The following is a 26,379-nucleotide window of genomic DNA, read 5'->3' as shown; positions in this document are numbered from 1 at the left end:
ATCAACATCGCGTATGTGAACACTTATGACCATGTCCTCCCTAGAGTGGCCCTTCACAGATCGAAGAGGCCTAATTTTAGTGGACTCCACCATTGTTGCTTCTTTTGTTCTATCTGTCCCCGTTTCGTTTCGTAGAGAAGGCCACAGTGCGATTTCAGTGTCAGGGATTATATACAGTTCCACCCTTGTCAATGGTGTAAGATCGTGTGCCTCATCTATAGAGACTTCATATCGCGTACTTCATCTATAGACTTCTTTGTTATAACGACGTGAACAAACTTTCGTGTACATACAGCTTACGATGGCTAATTTATTCACTAGTATTATGAGTTATAAGATTTTACAGTGACTACAACATTCAGGGAAAATGTAGTAAGAATGCGTCAATGTCTGAAACTATACATCGTTTACTAATTGAATAAGCGTGGAATAGTTTCTGTATATTCGATTCGTCGTGGGAATTTTAGCAACCACGCTGAAGACATAAAATGTTGGTGTGATTTTACCTGAACGCATTCACAATGTCAGGTACAAATTTAGGCACACAAACAGTTAATGAGTTGAACTTTAAGGCCAGAGCTTCTAACTCAACTCTTTATATATAATGCTACTATTCTATCTTCTTCATTCTTCTTTGATGTGGCCTTCCGAAACGTCATCTCTTGCATCAACATCTTCATTGAAGAGTAGCATTTGCATCCAATGTCCTCGATTAATTGTTCGATATATTGAAATCTCTGTCTTCCCCCACAGTGTTTGCTCTCTTTCACTCCCTCTAGTTTGACTGAAGATATTCCCTGATATCTTAACACATACCCTGTCACCGTGTCCCTGTTTTTAGCCAGTCTTTCCCGTACAGAATGTAATGGGTAAAAGTGCAGATATTTTTTGTAGTGACTGAGAATAGTGTACTGAAAAACATTACATCAACATTTACTTCACTTTCAACCTAATAATTACACCTATTAGGATTAGTGTGTTTTTAGGTTGGTTAGTACACCAAGTACATGATGTAAGAGCAAGCCATTAATATTTATTTTCCCCTGGGCAGAAGATGAAGTGTTGAAATGTGGAAGTGTGGACGACGTAAAATGGTTGCCTATACTGACAGGAATACCCACTCAGTGATGCAGTTACGATCATGTATATTCCTTTCCTCGTTGATCCTACAGAGAACTTCTCCTTTTCTTATTTTATTAGTCCTACCAATTTTCAACATTCTTCTATAGCAACATATCTAAATCGCTTCTCTTCTCTTTGTTTCTGCTTTACCACAGTTCATGTTTCACTTTCAAACAATGTCGACCTACATGCTGAGAAATTTCTTTCTCAAACTAAGGCTTAAGTTTGGAACTAACAAACTTCTTTTTACAATTTGGAACATGGCTGTTCTTCAGCAATGGTGCACGTTGAAACTTGGTAGGATTGAAAAATAACAGTCAACAAGTTGTAGAAATGCACTGAAGCGCCAAAGAAACTGGTATAGGCATGCGTAATCAAATACGGTGCTGCGGTCGGCAACGCCTATGTAAGACAACAAGTGTCTGGTGCAGTTGTTAAGTCGGCTACTGCTGCTACAATGGCAAGTTCTCAAGATTTAGGTAAGTTTGAACGTGATGTTACAGTCGGCGCACGAGCGGTGGGACACAGCGTCTCCGAAGTAGCGATGAAGTGGGGATTTTCCAGTGCAACCGTTTCACAAGTGCACCGTGAATATCAGGAATCCGGTAAAACATCAAATCTTCGACATCGCCGCGGGCGGAAAAAGTTCCTGCAAAGACGGGTCCAACGACGACTGAAGAGAATCGTTCGACGTGATAGAAGTGCAACCCTTCCGCAGATTGCTAAAGATTTCGATGCTGGGCCATGAACAAGTGACAGCGTGCGAACCATTCAAGGAAACATCGTGTACCTTTGATGACAGCTCGACGCATAGCTTTGCGTCTCGCATGAGCCCTTCAACACAGACATTGGACTGTTGATGACTGAAAATATGGTCGGACGAGTCTCGTTTCAAATTGTATCGAGCAGATGGACGTGTACGGGGATGCAAACAACCTCATGTATACATGGACCTAGCATGTCAGCAGGGAACAGTTCAAGCTGGTGTAGGCTCTGTAATGGTGTGGGGCGTGTGACGTTGGAGTCGTATGGGATCCCTGTACAGGCGCACTGTACATTCACCAGTGATGGCGAAGGGGTGGGTTACGTCAGTAGTCATGGCAATAGAATGTCTGCATGGGTCTCATCGGTAGCAGTTCCTCCGCAAACAGCATTCCAGCGAAATGAACCTACTCTTTCAAGATTATTCATAAGTATCTTACAGTTTCAGGAGACAAGTGAGCAGAAACTACGAAATAAGCAGAAAATAACCTTGTGTGAGTGGATAGAGACTCTCTCCAAGTTGTTAACTCACGTTACAGGTGCTCATTATGGGTAAAATTTGCGATGCACCAAACGTCAGTGCGTTGTGCAGTTCACTGAAGTCGCTGATACGAATTGCTCAGGAAGGTGCGACAGCAGCCCGCTTTGGATATCTGTTCACTGGATTGCCTATCTGCAGACATGAAATGATTTGATGCATAGCAGATGATTTCTCTAGATTTTCTGACATGTCTTTCCCATAACGCAACTGTGCCATGTCGTGTATTACGAATCGAAATTTGGAGAGATCCCCTATCCAATGATACGTTCCATTTTTTTGTATGTCTCGTAGTTGTCTTACATTCATCTTCTGAAACTCTGGAGGTACTCATGTATAGCCACTGTATATCCACTGACGGTTACATGTTGGTTCCCTTCCCAGTAGCGACCTTTACATTGGTGTTGGGAGACAATGAATCTTAACAAACATACGTTTATCATAGTACTGGCGGAAGAGGCTGTTATCGAACTCTGATAGGCCTTTGAATGTGAGGAGGAGGGGTGTTAAACGCCCTTTATTGGTGTTTTCATTATCTCTTTTCATTGGTGGAAACAGACGTTCTTGATTAGTGTTTGCCTTATTGTTTGCCACTGGTGGAAAAAAGCTAATGGGAAACTGGCAGTCGTTGTGACGTAGTGGTGTTTACTTGCTGCATAGTGCCGGTTGGAGTATGCCAGTACTCTTCACACTTATGGCCGCTGTGGTCTCACTCGTGCCTGTGTGTGTTGCATCTTGTGAGCTGCCCTTCCATAGTGCTGTTACTGCCGACAGCCAAGACGCTGGAAGTCGGCGGTACGTGTGCTCTCTATTCATGCCGACTGATCGCTTGGCTATTTCTATCGCCTCTCTAATCTTCCTCCTGAACATAAGAGGCTGTTTCGCCAGTGCACAGGCTTCTCGAAATTCTATCTGTTTGCCGCTCTCATCCTAGTATTCTTCAGTGCTGACTTGATGTGCTGTTATAGTTGGATAAATCTTTCATGTTCAGATACACATGTGCTAATGGGTCACCCCGTCTCGCCTGCATAAACTAGTCCACACTCGCATCCGATTTCGTAAATTCCAGCAGCATGTAGCCTTTCAGTTGCATATTCCGCCAGTATACAACAACCAAACTGTTCTCACTCAGCAGTTAGCAAAAAATAAAAAAGAGAGAGAGGAAACGCCCTGAGGAAGGCGACTTGCCATAGTGCCCGAAACGTCAGCCGTCGTACACACATGGTCATAAATTCAGAAGAATTTTATTTACTGTGACAGTTAGAGATGGACCAACTCTTTCATCCTTGGGAACTAGTTCACTGGTGATCGCTCTTTTTTGGGAACCGTTCATTTTTACTCGTTCACCGTTCATTTGTACTTGTTATATGGTTCTTATGAAAAATTAGTAGCACAGGTGACTGAGATGGAAGGCGCCAAGAGGGGGCACTTGCCTCCCCCCTGGAGTACAGAATTTTTATTCATAACAGAATTCTCACACACTTGTAATTTTCGTGATTCTGCAAAACCTCTCGTTAAGCCAGCTGTAGCGTTATGTGGCTGATCGCAGTGAAATAATATAAGGTGGCGCACGAAAAACCGGCCCCGAGTACAGACTGCTCGCCAGTTACGCACGATTTGTTGACCGCTACAATCACAATAGATAAACATGTAATAATTAGGCAGAGAAGAAATAACAAAAAAGCTAATGTAAACAACAACCTACAAGCGATAGATGATGACTGGTGGGTGACAATTAGAGTCTAGTACTCGGGGCCGATTTTTCGTGCGCCACCCTGTACCACTGAAATAATATTGTAGAAGTAATCATATTCTCTTTACAGAATGTGACACCAGACACTCGATTATGGAGCGCGGGCTTCATTCGGTTGTAAGTCGGTCTGCCATACATAACAATGAACATGCCCTTTTACCTTGGATCAAAAAAAGACGAAAAATGGCCACTGTTCTGTGCCGTGCTGACTTCCTTTGCGTGTGTAATAACAAAAAAAATCTTGCCTTTTTACAAGTATTTCTTCTGCTATTTATCGAAATAGTGAAGTAAGCTGATATGCTGTTTTGTTACCCGAAAAAATGTATCTATTACATACCACGTAATTTTTATGTAATTCATGTAATTGTAAAATATATTTTAATTACCGGTCATTGACGCTGAATAGAATACGAAAAGAACCAGAAGTTCAGAGTTCAAAAAAGGTTTGAAACTGATCTAGAAAGGACGTGCGCAGCCAACGAAACGAACAACAACTCGATACTGAACTACGAGCAGAAGGCTGTGGAACTGCGCCGAGTGGCCACGCGAAGAAGGCCGAGTCCGGCCGAGCGAGACCGAGACCGAGACAGACGGGAAAGGGACCGAGCCAGGAACGAGACCGGCCGACGTGCCGTTGCGGGAACGAGGCCGACCGTTTCCCGTTCCCGGGGACTGTAAGCAGAAAGCCGCGACCGAGACCGAGACAGTCTGGAACGGAGCCGAGGCTGGAACGAGACCGGCCGACGTGCCGTTGCGGGAACGAGACGCCGTTTCCCGTTCCTGGGAACTATAAGTAGAAATCAGCGACCGAACTGAACTATGAAAGACCGTTCCTTAGAATTCGTTCCTCGTCCCTTCTGTTCATCTTGGTGAACTGTTCCTTTGGACCCGTTAGTTCGCGAACGACCCATCTCTAGTGACAATGGCCACAGAAGCATATGCTTACAATAACTGAATTCTACAGTATAACATTTTCGTGCGTTCCTCGTTGGGGGCTGCTGTGTCACAGCCATAGCACCACTAAACTACTAAACTTCATCCGAACAGGCCATGAAGGCCCAACGGTACCGACCGGTCGCCGTATCATCCTCAGCCCACAGGCGTCACTGGATGCGGATATGGAGTGGCACCCCACTATCCCGGCCGTATGTCATAGCACCACACTGTTAAATTTTCGAATTATGGCAATTTGGCAAATAATGCTCGATTCTACATCCCTTAAGCTGCTCTGAGATTCAAAGTGGTATCTTTTTTTAATCACTTCCACAGTGTGGACCAGGTGTGAAGCTGCTTCTACTTGCCACAAGTGATATGATACGACGTACATTTTCATTGGTGACAGCTCCGACGACATAAGTGACAATGATGCGAAGGTGTTGACGAAGCCAACGAGAGTGCCGGCGAAGTTGGGCGCTATGGCCTGCATGTTCATGTAGAAGGCGGAGCAGTGCGCGGCCATGCAGAAGCCGCCGAACGCCAGCGACGCCACGATGGCGGCCGAGTCGCAGCCCACCAGCGCCACCACCACCAGCGCCACCGCGGGAACCAGCAGACCTGCGTGCAAGAGGGCGCTGTAGCCGGCTCCGCTCTTCTGCCAGTCATAGGACACAGCATCCAGTGCAAACTCAGTTGCAGTACACCTGTACTGGCTGCAAGTGCAGCTACTTAAATGTACACTGCAGACAGTCCCTTCGTAGTTACTTCATCCACCACTTCTTACTGATATCAATTGTGAATCTTCACATTATTGAAATAAGGCTGGCTGTGTAGTTGCAAGTCCAATTTCAACTATTACAAATTCCTCAGCATGAAAACATTACTCTTCAACGTAAAAAGATTCATGCCTGTGCTGAACATTGCCAACACACTGGAAAGACTGTCCTAATATTCAGTCTGGGTTTTAAAAATTCCATTTTCTACAAAACGCAAAGTATTTCTTTTTCTTTTCTTTGCCAAAACAAGTGTCAGTACTATGTGATTTTAATAAAACATCTAGAAGAGTATATGAACGATTAAATACCTGTGATCTGTGTCAGAAATCTGAAGTAACCAATTAAAAAGTAGAGGTCCCATGTGGTTCATGTACCCAATGAAGTATTACAACTAGTAGCATTAGATTTGTTTGGCCGATCATCAAGAACACCAAGAGGTTTGCATTATATTCTAGTAGCCCTTGAACTGTTTTCTAAATTCATTAAATTATACTTCATGAGAAAAGGCAAAGATAAAGCTCTGTGTGATAAAGTGATATAGTATTATTTTGTAAAAATAGGTAAAACTAAAGCTATATTATCTGATAATGGGTCAGAATTTATTTCCAAGAAATCGGAAGCTAGTATGCAGATTCAGGAAGTCGAATTAAAGTACATGGCCACTTACATGCAGAATGCTACACAAGAGGGAGATAGGGAGATTTTGTCAGACTTTTGCCTTGATAAGCATAGCAATTAGGGAAGACATTAAAAGTATATTAATCTTGGGCTCAAAAGTACAGGATGTACACTACTCAAATTATGGAAGGAATAAAAGAGCCTAATGTTATTCAGGAGAAGGTCAAATTCCCTTCCAACAGTTATGTCTCATTAATAGAAAATCAATGGTTAGCAAATACCATATACAACAGCAAACCTGTCAGAAAAGGCACAGAAAAAGTGAAAACTAAGTAAGATACAGTAGGAGAACTGGTGTTGCTTAAGTAACATGAAAAATGATAAGAAATTACTACTGAAATTTATAAGTTTTATTATATACACTTAGGACGCTGAAATGTGACTGATGTACCTGATCAAAATAACCATTACCTGATTTTTCCTAAATCGAAAAGGAAATACAGAGTATAATACATAGTGGACTTAAAACTGTACAAGAACTGAATGCGTGAATGAGTGAAATATAGAGGGTACAATTCTGTGTATACCAAGAGACTATGTGATTACTAATATAGAAATGGACATTGTAAAAGTAGACTGTGCATATTTCCAGATGAGAGTCAGAACACTCCTGCAAAAAAAACTTTGACTGTGAGTGTTCAGTTGTAAAGCGATAACCTATACTAATTTTCAATATCACATATTTATTAACTGATTAAAATGCTCAGGAATACACAAGAATACACAGGAACAAGCATAGTGTGTCTAACACCATACGAAATGTACTTTTTCTGTATATTGAAAATGAATCTTTTTTGACTGAGATTTGTGGGGTGACTTCAAGATTGTTGCTTATTTCCTTTTTTGGTGGTGCTAATAACCAGTTTAGGGAGTGTTGTCACGTGAGAATGAACACATTTGTGATGCTCTTCAGCAACTTGAATGTGTTAATAGCTGTGGTGCATCAGCAGATCCTTCTTCTGCTTCTACACTTTGTCCTGTTCAGGTTGAACAGCAAGTGTTAGGTCAGTTACAAAACTAATATTTGCTCAGTCTGTTTTGGAGTAACTATTGGCCAAGAGGGATGAAAACAGAGTAATTGCAAGAGGATTCAATAGAAAACTGGAGGCTACTGAGAAGCAGTTTAAAAAGCCTGATAACATACTACAGATTAATGAAAAGCTATTTGAAAGAATAGATAAAAAAACTAGAGATTAATGAAGTACAATTCATAAAGTCAGAAGCCAGCAGCAAGATTAATAATAGCGAATTGGATAAGGTTTTATTAGTGAAAATGGAAAGTAGTGCTGTGGAACACAAGGAGATTACTGACAGATAAAGAGAATAGGTCGAAAACATTAGCGAAGAGGTGCAGGGTAACTTACTGAGTTGCCCACACAATTAAAGGAAGAGTTACATATGGAGTTTGATAAAAGAATTTCTAATAGTGAAGGTAAACTTATTACTAAGGAAGAAGCTAAGAGTCAGTTTCAGTTGGTTATTGATGAATGAACTAAACATTTGCAAAATAATTTTCAAATTTTAACACAAGAATATGAGAGGAATACAACAGAGTTTTCAAATAGATTTGAGAGAGAACCTGATCAGCAAGTTGTTACACAAATTCAAGAACAGATTTTAAGTGATGCGACAATTTTTGAAGGTTTAGAAAATAATTTTGAAGAATAAAAGCGTTCTACAACAATAGTCCAACAAAGTAGTATAGCAGGTTGATGAGCTACGTTCTTCAGATGTTCATTTAGTGGCAAATGCTGAGCTGAAGTGTAGTGTTGTTCCCTATCGGGATTGGTGGGTCAGAGAAAGTAAGGTCACTGTTAAGATTTTAAAAAGATCAAATGGAAATTAATAGGAGAGGAAGGGAATAAGAACAAAAGTTGAACGAGAGATTTACATGTTGAAGAGAGAAGATGGCTAAAGATGTTGAAGGTCCACAGCATAGTAAGGGCCATGTACCTATTGATGAGGAATACTCAAGGCATGAAGATGAGCCAGTTCCTTTGTTTCATTATGAGTGGAGAAAAACTCATTCTGGTTGTAGTGATTTTCATAGAGACACTGTACATGGTGAAGACATGTCTAGTTCTGATCATAATCATTTTTAACTGTCAAATAGTTTCAGTTTTGTTAGAAATTCGACCAACAACACTCATCCTTGACTGAATCAATTCGATTTTTCACTCCAACCTATTTGGCCTTTTGGTCACAAGATTGAATTTGTGTGTGGATACTTGAAACATGAACTGCTGTACATATGTGTACAGTGATTATAACCTGTGCATCATATGAAGAGTTTAGGTACTTACTCTTGTCTGGATATTGGTCTGAGGCAGCCCAGGATAGGGTCAAATATACAATTCTGTATACGCAAAATTTTAGCAGTTCTGGATTTAGTGGTCTTGTAAAATCCTTTGAATACACATTGTTAAAGAAAATCGATTCCTATATAATTCTTGCGCCCCAGCTTAATTCATCTGTATTTGTCTTATGAAACTTCCTTCACATTTACACTCAAATATTTTTGCTGGTTATATGAAAGATGACTTGGAGGGTTTTCAGAGTTTGTAACAGGAATTGGAGAATAACAGTGGGGATAATAGCCATGATGGGAACAATAATCGTTTATGCTGATCCTAGGACGCAACAAAATAGAAATTACCATCATCAGTGATATGATTCACATTGGGACAGGTATTGCAATGACAGGTGGAGGCATCAGGACAACAGATCAGATTGCAATGTGTAAAGTGATTATAGGAGATGCAATAGTAATAGCAATGCCAGACTTTAAACTAATTACAGAAATGGTCATGGGAATGATAGAGATTCAGGCCTATGCATTGTGTAGGTGTGATCATTTGAGCCATGGAATAATGTGTGGGCTGTGAGCCCATCACCACACGAGTGACAAATGCATTCTGCAACTAATTGGGTGCTGTGAATATGGTGAATGTATGAAATTTTAAGATGTGCGGGAGGTTTTCCTTTAAGAGAGCGTGCAAATTCTATAGTGAGTCCAATGATCCAAATAGATATTTATGCAAGTATCATATGTTTCATTTTTGGTATGGGTAGCCAGGGGTCCATGATGAGTGAGGTGGCGTTTCAGAGATGTAATGGTGTTAGTTCATGGCCTACTCTTCGTTTATGGAGGAACAGGGTGAAGGGGCAATCCATGGAAGGAGTGCTGAAGTGAAGAGTGATGGATTTTCGTCTCACAGTAAGAAGTATCACGCAGATTTTGTGGTTGTGCCTAGACTGGCTACTGATGTTATATTGGCAGTTGATTTTTTGTCTACATGCCAAGATATGATGGACTTGGGTCATAGTGAAGTGTTGTTGAAGTGTAATGCACTACACTGAAGTTAAGTGTTTTTGAGTGTGTGATTAGGGAGAAGAGCTCAAATGACTGTCTTAAAGTACTCACAGGGGCTACATGGTCTTTTGAATCGAGGTCTGTTGTAAATACGAGTATAGACAATGCAGTTCTATTACTAGATTGCCAAAGATATGTTAGTACTGAATAAGACAGTATGAACTGGGATGACTGTATTTAGGAGGTAGATATGGAAGTAAAACGAAATATGTTTGAGGTACTGCATCATCATTCTTCAGTGTTTTCTGAACACCCTGATGCTATTAAGGGATTTTTATACCAGTTCAAATTTAAGGAACAAAAGAGATTCTTTGTCAGACAGTTTCGAACACCAGTAATCTACAAAGAGAGAGCTGCAGCAGAAACTGAGAAAATGTTGTAGTAAGGGGTAACTGAATCTTATGTCATCTCATATAATAGTCCATTGTTAGTTGTGCCAAAGAAGGCAAATAGTTTTGGGTTGATGTTGGATTCCAAGCACATTAATACAATTGTTGTGCCAGAAACATGACCATTGATGCGAGATGAGTTACTGAATAAATTTCAGGATACTAAGGTTCTATCTTCAATTGACCTATACTGCTACTGGAAAATTTAACTGCATCCTCCATGTTGAATGTTCATAGCATTCATATAATATGGCTGTTACTATTAGTTTTGCAAGTTACCCATTGGGTTGAAAATCATTCCAGCTGCATTTACTGGAGGTCTTAAGACCACTCTTCTGTCATATCTCAGAAAGACATTGACAACATACATTGATGAAGTGTGAATGGTAGAAGAGAATGGGGGGAAATATAATAAAAAGTTCTGGATATGTTGTTGAGTGTCTACAAACAGTTTGATGTAACAGTAAATTTGGAGAAGTTATAGCTCAGACAGGGACAACTAAATTATTGTGAAACTTTGTGACTGCATGAAAGATTTCACCTGTAATTAGAAATTTTTCCCATTATGACAAAGAAGCAGCTTCATCGAATTTTGGGATCGAACTGTTTTTATAATAGTTTGAATCTGACTGTTCTGGCTATGCCAGATTTGTGTACATTGATGGGTAAGAAAACTAATTGTGAGTGGGATGCCCAAGCACAGACAGTATAAAACAGAATGAGATTTTCACTCTGCAGCGGAGTGTGCGCTGATATGAAACTTCCTGGCAGATTAAAACTGTGCGCCCGACCGAGACTCCAACTCGGGACCTTTGCCTTTCGCGGGCAAGTGCTCTACCATCTGAGCTACCGAAGCACGACTCACGCCCGGTACTCACAGCTTTAGTTCTGCCAGTATCTCGTCTCCTACCTTCCAAACTTGCACTTGCCCGCGAAAGGCAAAGGTCCCGAGCTCGAGTCTCGGTCGGGCACACAGTTTTAATCTGCCAGGAAGTTTCAGTATAAAACAGGTTCCTTTGGAGGTTCCTCTTTTTACCTAATCAAGGACATCTCTAAGATGGTTTTTGGCTCTGAACTATTCCAGGAATTTGAGGTAGATGGAGTTGTGTAGTAGCATACAATCCTTTTTGCAAGCCGCGTGCACATGAAGTGTGAACTATTCATTAACTGGACTTTAGCGATTGTACTGGCCTTTGTGAAAGTTAGGTTCTACTTGTTTGGTGGAATAACCAAGGTTTGTACTGAGCACAGAGTGTTGGGACTTTTAATGAGTGTGAAACTGACTCATGGTCGCTCTGTCTGATGGTTACTGTGTCTTCAAGAGTTCAGTTTCACGACTGTCTGCATTCGTGCTCGATATTACATGTTTGCGGATATGTTTTTGAGGTCTTTTATAGGATCTCAAAGAAAACAATGTCAGTATCACGTATTTGGAGAACGTCGCATTTAGTAATGTCACTATGACTTCTCTTTAAAACATTGCCAAGGGGCAAGAGATGGATATGACATGGAAGGGGATAAAAGCAAAGTAGAGAGACAAAATTTTGTACGTGGCTGCACGTTCAGAGACAGTGAATAGTTACAACTGAAAGAAAACAACCCTCGGTCACTATTTTTAACAAATTAACTGGGTTTCAACACTGCTAGGAGTATCTTCCTCAGAATTTAAATGATGATGGCGAGCCACTAAGGGCCACTAGGGGCTGCTCGTCATCGCAGTTTTTTTATCTTAAATATCTTTATGACTAATGCCCTTTTGGCATAATTATTATTTTATAAATGACATATAAGTACTGCTGGTCTTTCACGATGATTCCGTACTTATACTCTGTATCATACGTTTTTAGTCATAATTCTGTGAGCATGTTATAGACCATTCTTTGATTTAAATTCTGAGGAAGACACTCCTACCAGTGTTGAAACCCGGCTAATTCGTTAAAAATAGTGACCGAGGGCTGTTTCCTTTCAGTTGTAAAGTAGAGAGATCACAACAATGTTTCCATTTGGCACTTATACTTAGTTATAAATTACACCTTGCTCAAGCAGAGAGTTGGAGATTTTTCACAGTGGACAGTGTGCATTCCTAATGAGTTGGTCAATAATTTGGTTTCGAATACTCTCTCAAGCTATACTTGCAGTCATATTAAATAAACAAATCAATAGATAGTGTGCTCCCCAATCGGTTACCGAAAATCCAATTGGAAATCTAGCTGAAATGGGTCAAATGGCTCTGAGCACAATGGGACATAACTTCTGAGTTCATCAGTCCCCTAGAACTTAGAACTACTAAAACCTAACTAACCTAAGGACATCGCACACACCATGCCCGAGGCAGGATTCGAACATGCGACCGTAGCGGTCGCGCGGTTCCTGACTGTAGCGCCTAGAACCGCTCGTCCACTCCGGCCGGCCGTTGGAAATCTAGAAATTGTTGAACAGACCCAGAGATCATTCTGGATAGTGAAATAATGACTAAAATAATTATTATTAACGCCTTTTTTAATATAACGTGTCATTTTCTGCTTTCACTCACTAACTAGCACACTAGGTAAAAACTCTTGCAAAGAGGGTCTAAACACAAGAAATAGATACAATGCGTAAACTTACCTATTCCGTTTATAATACGGAAGCCACTAATTTTTGACACATATCCCTTCCGGTAAATGAAGTCGACCAACCATCCAAACAGCAAATTGCCAACTGTGCCGGTGATTTGAGGAACAGAAGACAGGATACCATTCTGTGTAAAATACAGGTACTTCGATCATTTTTGCAATACTCTAGAGAGCATAAACAACTAGATGGATTAGTAACAATTGTTGTCACATCTGTTTATTTGTGCTGCCTATACTCTACATCATTAATTAAAACTAACAAGGGGAAGCCCTTAGCTACTGCCAACAGATTCGGCTCATATTTGGCAGGTTGCATCTGCATTAACTAAAACGAAGGACTCCAAGATATTTTGGCTCAACAACCGCTAGCTTTGACAGGCAATCGACTCAGAATTGACGCGATTGATGGATAATAATAGATAATTGAAAACTGAGAACTTTTCAACCACATATAATGCGTCCGCAAACGTCTAATTTCACAGAAGTAGACGAAAGAAACTCTTTCGGCTGCCGCTTACGTATCCATAAGCTAACAGGTGTTAAACAAAAGAGCCGATGGCGTAGCGACAAAGTTATCTGGCTGCTGAGCGGAAACCTGTGTTCGGTTGTCGGTTTTATTCTACAGTTTTTTTATTTGTATTTTTTCCATTTCGAAATTGATAGGAACAGGATGGTTAAAGAGGTAAGTAAAATAATGGGGAATAATAATAAGGTAGGCAAATAAATGTGTTAAATGATTTGGCCGGCCGGTGTGGCCGAGCGGTTATAGGCGCTTCAGTCTGGAACCGCGCGACCGCTACTGTCTCTCACTCTGTTACATGTCCTCATTTTCCTTCGAATAACTAGATGGATGGTAGGCCTACTTGCTTCGTAAGCATTAAATGCAAATATACTGTCGGTACCAAGAATATCTAAGGAACGCAGGCCGGTGGCAGAGCGGTTCTAGCCGCTTCAGTCCGCAACTGCGCGACTGCTACGGTCGCAGGTTCGAAACCTGCATCAGGCGTGGATGTGTGTGATGTCCTTAGGTTAGTTAGGTTTAACTAGTCCTAAATTCTAGGGGAATGATGACCTCAGATGTTAAGTCCCATAGTGGTCAGAGCCATCTGAACCATTTTTTTTTAAGGAACGCAATCTACGCGCATGTACATCATTCCTTTCGAAGATTCGGAGGAAAACAAATGTGATTTAATTTTAAAATATCTCTTTTTCGGAAATTAATTTTCGAAGCATACAACTCATACGATAACATTGCCCGAAAAGTCGTTGCTGTAAGCTGATCATAAATTATCGTTCAAATGGTTCAAATGGCTCTGAGCACTATGGGACTTAACAGCTGTGGTCATCAGTGCCCTAGAACTTAGAACTTCTTAAACCTAACTAACCTAAGGACATCACACACATCCATGCCCGAGGCAGGATTCGAACCTGCGACCGTAGCAGTCGCACGGTTCCGGACTGCGCGCCTAGAACCGCGAGACCACCGCGGCCGGCGATCATAAATTATGCTGTGGATTGTTATTGCATCCGCAATTTTGAATCCTTGAAAAAAGTTTTTAACTTGTCGATAAAAATAAACATCACATAGCTGGCTGGCACACAAGTGCGCTGTTTGACGGTATTACTTTGACTGTGCGTCGGTTGGCCCTCGTCATCTATAAGCACATGGCGGTGTTAGGTTTGTTCACGCCAAGAATTCAGTATCGGACAAAAATTGTTATAAGCAACGCATGGTTTTAAAATGTCCTCAAGATACGTTTTCTAAATTGTGTTTGTCAATTTCTCAGGTTTTGAACTGGTAACGTACACATTTTTTAACGACGGAAAATCCAGAATGGAATGTACCAATATCATGAAAAGGATAGTTGCTACTCACCATATAGCGAAGATGCAGAAAGGCACAACAAAAAGACTGTTCGAGAGTTAGTTTTCGGCCAACACGGTCTCTGTCGAAAGTAGATAACATACACACACATGCAGACACTCACGCAAATGGAACTCACACACACACATATGACCACAGTCTCTGGCAGCTAGAGCCAGACTGATAGGCTAACTCTTAACTGCCAAAGATTGTGGTCATGTGATTGTGTGCTGCGTTTGCGTAAGTGTATGCTTGTGTGTATGTTGTCTACTTTTGACAAAGGACTAGTTGGCCGAGAACTAAGTCTCCAACAGGCTTTTTGTTGCACATTTTTTTAACGAGTTGGTTAACCAACTGCGACAAAGGTCAGTTTTTCCTTATGCGAAAAAGTGCGTCTAATGCTCGCCTTCGCAGCAATCCTTCGTTTTCTTACAACGAGGCTTACAAATTCCTTACAATGCTAGGACGTTATACCTTACTTACCAACTTATCTAATTAATCCTCCTAGTTCTACCAGTTTCGATGCGGAAAAAAAACTGCGGACTACAACTGCGAATACAACACAGGTTCTCTGGTTCCCTGCCAGATGCCTTTGTCCCTACTCCAACTGCGCTTTCGTTTAACAACGCATACCTTACCGGTTCATGAGCGGCAGTCGAAAAAGTTTCTATTTACCAGTTTTAGGAAAATACGCTTTTGCGGACCCTATCTACGTTGATGAAAAAAATCTGTTTTCAATTATCCGTCAGTTCTGGTTCAAATGCCGTCATGAACTTTAGGGGCACTTTTCTCAAAAACGGGGTTATTGCGCCAAAATATATTAGTCTTTCACTTTAGGTTGTACGCAAGCGACCTGCCAAATATGAGCCGAATCGGTTGACCGTGTCCGAGGCCTTCCCTTCTGTGTGTAAAGACGAGCTACCAGAGGTCGAAATGCATCGTAAATCAATAAAAATTATAAAAACTGTTTGACATAAAAATACTTAAATTAAACTTCTTTAACAATCGTACATTGTGATTGTTGTGAGCAGTTTCTTTCTGGATACAGTTTCTTTCTGTGACACCGAAGACACTGTTTTACATAAGGAGTTAGTAAATTAGTCAACATTTGCTTTAGTTTTTTCAACGAAATGTTGTGGGTCCGCTGCCGTATAAACTTGGATGTATAGCATATTTTTTTCCAAACTGTTATCTTTGTTAATTCGACTTCTAGAGTAAAAAAGCTTCAGAAAATATAACTCCATTATCAAATGCAAGCAGTCAGGTTTAAAGTATCTATAAAAAGTTATACTCCTATGAAAAAGACTGTAACATATTCTTTTGCATTAAAGACTGTGGAAATCACATGATAATGGAACCTTACGTTCAGAAACCAGTCACTGTCCATTGCGTGAAACAGTAAAAACGGCTCTTTGGGAAACAGTTTTTCTAGTACAAGTATCTTCATATTTAGCATTTGCTCATATTAAATGTTTCTTAAAGGCGAAAATAAATTTTAGACCTGTCAACTGGACAGAAGTAACTTATGAAAAGCATATCGAAGCAAGTAGGTCAAAATTTTTCATTATACGAGTGTATATCGCATTCGCAAATTTGAGACCCTATGTGGCATGTCACGCTAACTTTATCTGAACAATGATGGACAGTAGTAAGCACAATGGATATGGGTTCTCCACAAAAGAATTCAAATCCCCAATTGGATTTCCTAATTTAGGTTTCCCTCAGTTTCCCTCAGTCATCTGAGGCGAATCCGCGATGGTCCATGTAAAAACACTACGAAATATTTCGTGCCCTAACCTTTTTCTTACTCCATCTGATGTTCAATTTCTACTGACAGCTAAACAGACATACACACCAGAGCAATACAGGATGTCCTAAGAATCTTGCTGTCATTTCAAAAGATAATAACTTGGAAACTGTTACAGATGGACAGTCTTGGTTTATTGTGAAACGTTTACAACTCTCAATGCTCTTTTTTCCCGTTTCAGCTTTCCTGCAGATTTGATTTGGAATGTATGGAAATGGTGGGAGAAGGACATTACAATTTTCGGCTCCTAAAACTCAGACAGCGAGCTTGAATACAACTGTGATATCCCGAATTTTAATGTTAGGTGCGGGGTAATGCACGATACGGTGATGGGCTCACTGTTCTTCACAGAGAAACCGTAACGGGAAATGTTTACCTGGATATGCTCGAACAGTTGCTGCTACCGCTGATTGAAGAGCTGCAGCCGTCTATCATCTTCGGGTGTGATGGCGGCCTCGTACTGCGGGATGTACTGAATGACACATTTCCTGAGAGATGGATGGGTCGTGATGATTTTATCACATGGCCCCCGCCCTCTCCCGATGCGACTCCATTACACTTTGCTTTGTGGGGTTACTTCAAGGATTACATGTACACAGCAACAATGGTTGACATTGGTTCCGTTCGGCACTAGTCAATGAAGCAATCAGAAATGATACTTCAGCAGCGACCCCTTCTTGGGCAGAACTCAATATCGCCTTGATGTTCTACGAGTGGCGAATAGGACGCACATTGAAATTCTGAAAATAGCTTTGAGAGCTGATAAATGTTTTACAGCAAACCATGATGCTCTAAATCTGTTTCCAAGTCAACATTTTACTGAAATGATAGCGGATCGTCAAGGACACCCTGCAGTTCTTCCTTTCTCCAAAAACAAGGGCTAGGAAAATATTATTTTTCTTAGTAGAGGAATGGCCCTGTTCCCAAAAATTTTATTTGTGTTGTAAAGTGAGCCAAGTGTCGACTTGACAAATGAAAAAGTTCGTTTAAACGGTTTTTCAAAGTACGTTTTCGTTCGAATGCGTAGTAAGAAATACAATGCTGTGACAAATTTCTTTCTTTGACGCATATTATATACAACGAATATTCATACAAATTTCTTTTAATTACGTAAGAACGCTATTTTCGACAGATACAAAAAAAGGAAAGAAACTGAGCGGTCAGAAAGTCTGCCGTGCGGAGGTCCGAGGTTGAGCTCCCGGTGTTGCCAGTGATTGTTTCGTAGGTGAGGTGACTGGAATGGGGTGCATTTATTCTCGTGAGCCCAACTGAAGGGATACTTGAATGAGAAGCAGCAGTCTGGAAAGCTGACAACAGCTTCGAGAGTGGCACGTTAGACCTTCATCTGTAAATGATGTCAGTATGATACAGAGGCCGGTAAAAATCGCATGGTCCTCTAGGCCTGATCACGGGATTATTTTATTTTCAGAAACGAAAAATTTAATAGTAATGTGTCCATATTTCTCTTGAAAACGACGAAAATATCGAGAAAATGTCCTATATAGAACTGAATGATTTATGATGAGGATGAATGAAACAGCGGACGTCATATGTACACCATTAAGCGAGGATGGACGAGGATGGACATCGTTTCCGCAAATGCAGAAACGAAGATTTCTACGATGTATGGATACTTTTCAAAAATAAATTGATTTTACGCTACGATTTGTTATTTTGGGTGAGATCTGGGATCCATTACCTAACGCGGAAATAGCGTTCATCCACCTAATCCCTAAAATCATTTGAAGAATCCTGAATGGAATCTCGGCAAAGTTCGAAACGTCATGTTGTTGCAGCCACTGAGGAAAGTGGCGTAGCTTAATCGCCAGGATCATTTTACTTTCATCATCTTGATTGCAAAAGATATTCTTTATACACTCCTGGAAATGGAAAAAAGAACACATTGACACTGGTGTGTCAGACCCACCATACTTGCTCCGGACACTGCGAGAAGGCTGTACAAGCAATGATCACACGCACGGCACAGCGGACACACCAGGAACCGCGGTGTTGGCCGTCGAATGGCGCTAGCTGCGCAGCATTTGTGCACCGCCGCCGTCAGTGTCAGCCAGTTTGCCGTGGCATACGGAGCTCCATCGCAGTCTTTAACACTGGTAGCATGCCGCGACAGCGTGGACGTGAACCGTATGTGCAGTTGACGGACTTTGAGCGAGGGCATATAGTGGGCATGCGGGAGGCCGGGTGGACGTACCGCCGAATTGCTCAACACGTGGGGCGTGAGGTCTTCACAGTACATCGATGTTGTCGCCAGTGGTCTGCGGAAGGTGCACGTGCCCGTCGACCTGGGACCGGACCGCAGCGACGCACGGATGCACGCCAAGACCGTAGGATCCTACGCAGTGCCGTAGGGGACCGCACCGCCACTTCCCAGCAAATTAGGGACACTGTTGCTCCTGGGGTATCGGCGAGGACCATTCGCAACCGTCTCCATGAAGCTGGGCTACGGTCCCGCACACCGTTAGGCCGTCTTCCGCTCACGCCCCAACATCGTGCAGCCCGCCTCCAGTGGTGTCGCGACAGGCGTGAATGGAGGGACGAATGGAGACGTGTCGTCTTCAGCGATGAGAGTCGCTTCTGCCTTGGTCCCAATGATGGTCGTATGCGTGTTTGGCGCCGTGCAGGTGAGCGCCACAATCAGGACTGCATACGACCGAGGCACACAGGGCTAACACCCGGCATCATGGTGTGGGGTGCGATTTTCTACACTGGCCGTACACCACTGGTGATCGTCGAGGGGACACTGAATAGTGCACGGTACATCCAAACCGGTATCGAACCCATCGTTCTACCATTCATAGACCGGCAAGGGAACTTGCTGCTCCAACAGGACAATGCACGTCCGCATGTATCCCGTGCCACCCAACGTGCTCTAGAAGGTGTAAGTCAACTACCCTGGCCAGCAAGATCTCCGGATCTGTCCCCCATTGAGCATGTTTGGGACTGGATGAAGCGTCGTCTCACGCGGTCCGCACGTCCAGCACGAACGCTGGTCCAACTGAGGCGCCAGGTGGAAATGGCATGGCAAGCCGTTCCACAGGACTACATCCAGCATCTCTACGTTCGTCTCCATGGGAGAATAGCAGCCTGCATTGCTGCGAAAGGTGGATATACACTGTACTAGTGCCGACATTGTGCATGCTCTGTTGCCTGTGTCTATGTGCCTGTGGTTCTGTCAGTGTGATCATGTGATGTATCTGACCCCAGGAATGTGTCAATAAAGTTTCCCCTTCCTGGGACAATGAATTCACGGTGTTCTTATTTCAATTTCCAGGAGTGTATTTATTATATTATAGGGGGCGGGGGCGGGGGGGGGGGGGAGGGGGGAGACCAGTAGCTGACCAATACTACGTAAGTGTTTTGGATCAATCAGACGACAAGATAAAGGATGCGACAACATAATTAGATCGTAAAAGAAAAATCTAGACAATGCTTCTGTTCACCAAGTTACTATGTCAATGGGAAAAATGGAATGTACCAAGTTCGAATCTGTAGTTTGTCAGCCCACACTGGCAAGCTACTGTGTATAGTCGTACAACTGCTATTAAAGTCACTTTGAGTACCTTGTTTTTATAGCTGTGGGTATATTGTACAACCAAGCTTTAGAAATAATATTACATGTATTAAACGTGAAAACTGCACTTGCGCGCAGCATTTGCATTGAACATTAGGTGAAAATATTTGGTGCATCAATTGCAAAAATGTAACTAACTATTTTATAACTGCATTTATTTCCATAAAATTTGTTTCATTCTAGTCTGTAGCTAAACTGATCGCAGTCATCCCGTTACAGAACTTATTCTGAAAAATTTGCAACCTCCATCACACGTTATGATTAAAGATACAGTAAAAATATGCTCATTGTATTAATTATCATCTCAGGGTCAGTTCCTTTGGCGTTATTTATTACTTCCAGATAAACAAAACATTGGCAGGTGGACTCTTATGGGAGAGATGTCGGGCGTTTCAGTGTTAGAAGGCAGGATCCACACAGTACTACCCCACTTGTGGCACTTCGTTCTGTGTTTCTCCTTTGGCACTAGAACATTGCACAGATCCACCAATTGTCAGCGTACCTTGGAACTAGGGGGGTTGTGTGAAAGCGTTTCCATGGCCTAGGTAAACACTTCCTGCTGGAAAGGAGGAGTAGCTACCTGGTAGGCGACTCGCCACGACCTCTTTAAATTCGCCGTGTGGTGGACGGTTTCCTTACAACAAAATCTGCCATCATTCAGATGATTTTTGGTCCTGACAAAATTCTGCAAACCTTGATTTCACCAAAGTCAAACTTCATTTCGAACTGAACATATGATGGTTCATTGGAGGAAAGTTGGCTGAGAAATTAAATGGCACATTTTAAGTTTAATCGAATCTGTCTCAGCGCATTTTTTAAATAATTTAAGCATGAGAATGAAGGGGAAAAGGAAATATTTGTCCTTCTCACATTCGTCATGTTGAGAAGTTCGGTTCTGTTGCAGTCTTTATTTTGGCAGACTGTAACAACACAGTTAACCATCAAAAGTCAAGTACATTGTTTTCCATATGCCTTGGATGACTCGTTTGCTTATATTTTTCCTCAATACGTAAGCACCAGTTCCTACCTGTATAACGGAATTCTTGTTTTCTTCGATTGTTTCCAACTTACGCATCGCAAACTCATTTATGAGTGCTGAAATGCTAGCACTACTACCTATGGATATGTATAGAGACTCAAGTAGTAATGACAGAAATCCACAATGATTAGCATGGACAGATCGTAATACGTGGAGTTGCACTTCGTTTTAGTTGTGTTTATGTAGTTACTGATCAAAAGTTTTATGAATTATAATATCTTTTGCTCATCCTTATGATGGATGCTGTTACCATATCTGTTGCTTTCTGAATAAAAATAATCAATTGTCCCAGATGCACAATCAGAATAAGTAATATATTGCTGATAAGTGCTGCATGCAAAATTATATTCGCCAAGTACGAGTTTAAAGTTGAGAATTAACAGTTTATTAAACTTTTTCAGAAATGATATATCAGACTTATGGTTAATCTATTCACTGTTGCTAATTGGATCTAAAGTTTTATTTTACTGGTCCGTATTGATCACATAAACTTTCACATTTCACTATTACCGGTCTCGGCTGCTCCCATTTTCAGATCTGTCACAAACAAAACAGATCTGAACATGGTAGTAGCCGAAACCGTAGTAGTGAAGTGTGAAAGTTTGTGTGATTAAGAAAGATCTGTAAAATAAAGTGCCAAAATACGATCACCGACTCGTTTTCAGACTTTAAATATGTCTTCAATTGATAGATCTAAAGTAGCGTGAGTCCCGATATCGTTATTAGAAACTCACTATAAATTTAAAATAAAACCAGTAATAAAGCATGTGTTCACAGACCAAAACGTTAGGTATTCAGATCATTTCTAATCACAGTAAATGATTGCCCATACGACACTCGACATAATAATTCTATGTGTCAAGTACTGCTAGAAACCACACTAAAGAGTCTGAGTTAAGAGTCCAACTCAGTAGGATATTACTCTTATTCCGACTCTGTTCTACATACGAAAATCACCAGTTCCACCTAACCTGAGACAAAATAATTGTAAGTGACCGCTGTGAAATTTTCAGAGCCCAAAGTGAAGCGCCACGAAAGTAATTCTAAGTGTAGTGCCTAACGTCCCGAAAAAACTCCACAGTTCATAAAAGCCTGCGGCAAAATCAACGCCCAGACCAACACAGAACCTGCGTCTTCAACTGTGTCCGATCCATTATGGAAGTGACAATACGGAAGTCCCCACTTATAAGTGGGTTTCCCCAGATCCCGTTAATTCCATGAATTAATGTTAGAGTAACCACTAGTCCAGATTACACCTTTTTGTGCGGAAGTTCAGTCTTAAGGTTACGTGCGTCGTTAGAAGCGCGATGAAAACCTAACTGATGTGATATATTTACTTAATAATACATCAAGTAGTTCGCCCACAAATCTAATTCGAATGATTGTAGAGTTCAAAAGAATTGATCATTTCTTACCATGCCTCTAATCATTACAGTACACACTTGAATGACACACCTGTCTTGAAGGGAATGACCTGCTCTTTGCACTTCTGCAGTTCAAATTTCGTAACGACGTTTAAATCACGGGCGAAAGTACGAAAAAGTGTGCTTAAATAACTGAAATATGTAATTAAACATATAAAACTTACAATCTAAATGTTGTATGAGAAACATGTTTACTTTCATCAACACACATGGGCACGCTGATCGTGAATCTGTCTCGGTTCATTAATTAAGCTCAGTTTTACCATCACTTTGTTAAACACCCTCTTACTCTCCATTTAAAAATGAAAGAAAATATGTAGATCACTCATTCAATGCGTCTCGATGAGGGCTTTAATCTGATGAGTCGACCTCTCTTATAGTTAAGTACTTCCAATTTTTATTAAATATTTAGGGAAAAGTCCGTTACAGATACCTTTCCGACTCTATGACAAATTACGCATGTCATTTGGGTAGTCCAAGTGTCAACTAAATCTCTTGCTCTGCTCTCGAAACTGATGTATCTCAACACGCCGTAAGTTTTATGATCTATGAAGCACGTAAACGTTTACAAAACTGTCTAGTCTTCGTGCGAGTCGTATCTGCTCGTGTGACGTCACGTCTGGACGGTGTGGGCTGAGCGGCCACTACCTGGCCTAGCCATCAGGCCTCCTTCGCCATCAGTCAAACCTCAAAACAGAGGCCCACCGACGGGCTGCCATACTCAAACCAAATGAAACCACCTCCGATCTCGTGAGTGCTAGTCATGTTACAAACGCAATACTTAAGTAATATGCCTCGAGAACATTGGAGGGTGAGTTTGTCCCTGACGCATTACCCAGCTCTTGTACTACGCACGGGAATCTCACGGAATGCGCCGATCTTCAGTTGACATTGTGAGTCCCCATTACTGGGCAGCTGGTCGTTGTTTACACAGAGGGTGCGGCGGAGACAGACTGGGCCAGATTTTTACCGCGACTGATCGGCACTGCTTACGCTCAAAGTCTTGAGCGACCTCCCACCAGTAGATGGAGTGCCTCAAATAACGTCCAGCAGCAAAGTGTTCCACAGCAGTGGACTCTCCAAACCGCTTCTCTCCCACAGCGTCCTGGTAACTTCTCGTGTCCGATAAGGCAGTGAGGATTCTTCGTCCTACTGGTTCGTTTATTTGTTAATGACTATAGTTACACTTACGTTAAACTATTCACAACTGCAAGTATGGACAACCATCATCTGTAGATTGGAATGAGTATAATGCAAATTTATGTTAGACCGGGACTCGAACCCAGGTTTCCCGCTTATCACGAGCGATCGCCTTACCATTTAGCTATCCCTGTACGACTCGTAGACAGACTCAAACTTCCAAATGCCCTCAACCCTGTGTCTGCAACCTGTATTCATACATCCATTACGTCTATTCCCGTACAGGCGAGACATTTTCTGCAAGTGCTTGCATGGTGTTGGCGGATAAATACGATTTTGCAGTGCCTATGTTGACGACTATGGCCGTGAGTCACTCGCGGATAGCCAAATGCTAAAGGCGACCTCTCGCGATAAGCGGTATATACGGACTCCAGTGCGGTCCGGCAGAAATTTTCATTGTCGTCATTCCATTCTACAGCCGATGGTTGTCGAATTTCGCAATTGCTAATAAATTTAATGCATTTTATAACGGCTGTTGTCGCCGCAGTGGCTGTAATTCTGGATAACACTTTTACTGTAAAGTCATATTTACACTTCGTTCATACCACCTGTTCCCTCGCTAAATGAGACGCTCACTTGCCCAAAGAGGATATATTGCAGAATAATGATTATTTTGATGACATTTGTCTCTAGATCTGCAAACCCTATCTCGTGTTGAGCTGCGAACGTAGTGCACAGGTTACAAAATTGTTTGAGGGAGCTCAGTTACAGGTTCCTTGTGTAGTGACGTAACGTCTCCTTGAATCTACTCATTGAAATATCTTTGGACGGTGTAGATTGATTGATAAGGAGACTACGTCGAGAAATGTCGCTGTCAAGTGGAGAACTTTTCTCCTTTTCCCTCAGCAATGAGATTCAAACGAGTGACCCTAACCTCGTTAGTGATGTAACAAAATAAATTTAATGTCTTCATCGCAAAAATGAACCAGTCACCAAGCGAAGCTACACGAACAAGTGTCGCTGTATGTGTCATAAGGATTTGTTTCCGCTGGTAACATTGGTACGCAAAAGTTTTTCTACACTTACACTTTCCACGTCAAAGTGCAAGATGTCGGCAATGTAGAGCGGCAGCGAAGACAGTAGCAGGTACAGAGTAATGTCCGAGGCCATGAGGTAGACGACCAGGGCCCAGATAGCTGGCGTCGACAGCAGGCTCCTCCACGGCACAGGCAGTTTTTGCTGCAACATCAGAAACGTAGTGCACAGGTTACAACTGCTGACTACTCTATATTGTCCGAGGGCTAGTGCACAGATTGCCAAAACAGACGAGAAGTGAAACGACAGTCAAGAGAGAAATTATGGCCCTGTCTCTTAGGCCTTATCCTTGAACTGGCGCGTAATAGTGAAATTATGGAAGTATTCGGAAAGTAATCACATAATTATCATCATTACAGAGCAGTCACAATCAAACACAATGAAAATCTTACTTCGGTACATATGCAACAAATAAGACAGTATTGCACTAAAAGGAAAAATGCCTTTTGGATTCACAATTTTTTATTTTCTTTATGCTATACCGCTAGAGGCGCTGGTCTGACTGGACTGGTGATTGGTTGTTGCTTTGTTGAATTCTTTGGGTGTTGCACTCTGGAGGTAGGGACCTTAAATTCGTTGCCACCCTTCAACGAAGACTGATAAAATGGATTCTAAGTTGATGGCCTAAAATTCCATAGAGCGTTTACGGTACGACTGTAAGTAAAGCGAGACCAAATCAGTACCAACTAACAAAGCCAGAACCGACTTATACGACAAACAACGTTCCTAATCAACTTTACGTGCATTAAAGCAATGTGACAGTTGCATTCGAGGCTGGGCATTACGGAGGTGACGAGACGTGAATTGCCGATGCTTGCGAAGGAGGGAGAATTTACTGTTTGTCATTGTGTTCTAGGGGTAGGTTCTTTGACCTCTATTCAAAACTACCTAGCTCCCGGAGCCGACCCTACTCACCGCTAAATTCTAAATAAAACTCTTCTTTTTCTTTCTGCATGTCTTCGGCATTTGCCTGTTACGCCCTCGGTCTTCCTAAAGATCTTTTGCCCACTGGGTAATATTTCTTTATTAATTTTGGTATTCTGTCGTCTTCCATTCTTGTAACATTGTCCTTCCAGCTGTTCCTGTATTCATTGATCTGCTCATTGAAGATTTTCAGTGCTAGTTCTTCTCTGATGTCAGCATTCCTCCTCCAGTCGGGTTGTGTACCCACCTACTCTTCTTAGGAATCGCATCTCCGATGAGTGTATTCTTTTTCATTTCTTTTTGTCACATTTCACTAGTGACTTCCATATGTCACAGTTGGTACCAACTTCGTTATACAGAACTTGAGTAGATTTTCCTTTCTTACTTTAATGCTGAGGGTGCTGCATATTGAACATTAATATAATTAAATGTTAGTACTTCCCTTTGTACGTTCATTTCTGTCATAAAGTAGTTAAGAACTGGAGTGAATTTACTCTTCCTAATTTATGATTATTTTCTGATATTCTGCTGGGATTGCTCCCGCCCTCTGAA

At 41.6% G+C, this 26,379-nt stretch overlaps 1 protein-coding gene across 1 annotated transcript in view; it reads right to left on the bottom strand.

Annotated features, from left to right (window-relative positions):
* Positions 1-26,379, bottom strand: part of LOC126474672 (sialin-like) — a 64,861-nt gene that overhangs the window by 16,401 nt on the left and 22,081 nt on the right. The window contains exons 4-5 of the mRNA XM_050102151.1: positions 24,895-25,047; positions 5,437-5,766 (exon numbers count right to left, since the gene is read on the bottom strand). Of these exons, the coding sequence (XP_049958108.1) occupies positions 5,437-5,766; positions 24,895-25,047 (483 nt within the window). The remainder of the gene's footprint in view (positions 1-5,436; positions 5,767-24,894; positions 25,048-26,379) is intronic.

This window comes from Schistocerca serialis, chromosome 4 (genome assembly GCF_023864345.2).
Source record: "Schistocerca serialis cubense isolate TAMUIC-IGC-003099 chromosome 4, iqSchSeri2.2, whole genome shotgun sequence".
Taxonomy (NCBI): domain Eukaryota; kingdom Metazoa; phylum Arthropoda; class Insecta; order Orthoptera; family Acrididae; genus Schistocerca; species Schistocerca serialis.
The sequence above is the reverse complement of the archived record's forward strand: the minus strand, read 5'-3'. Positions and strand labels throughout refer to the sequence as shown.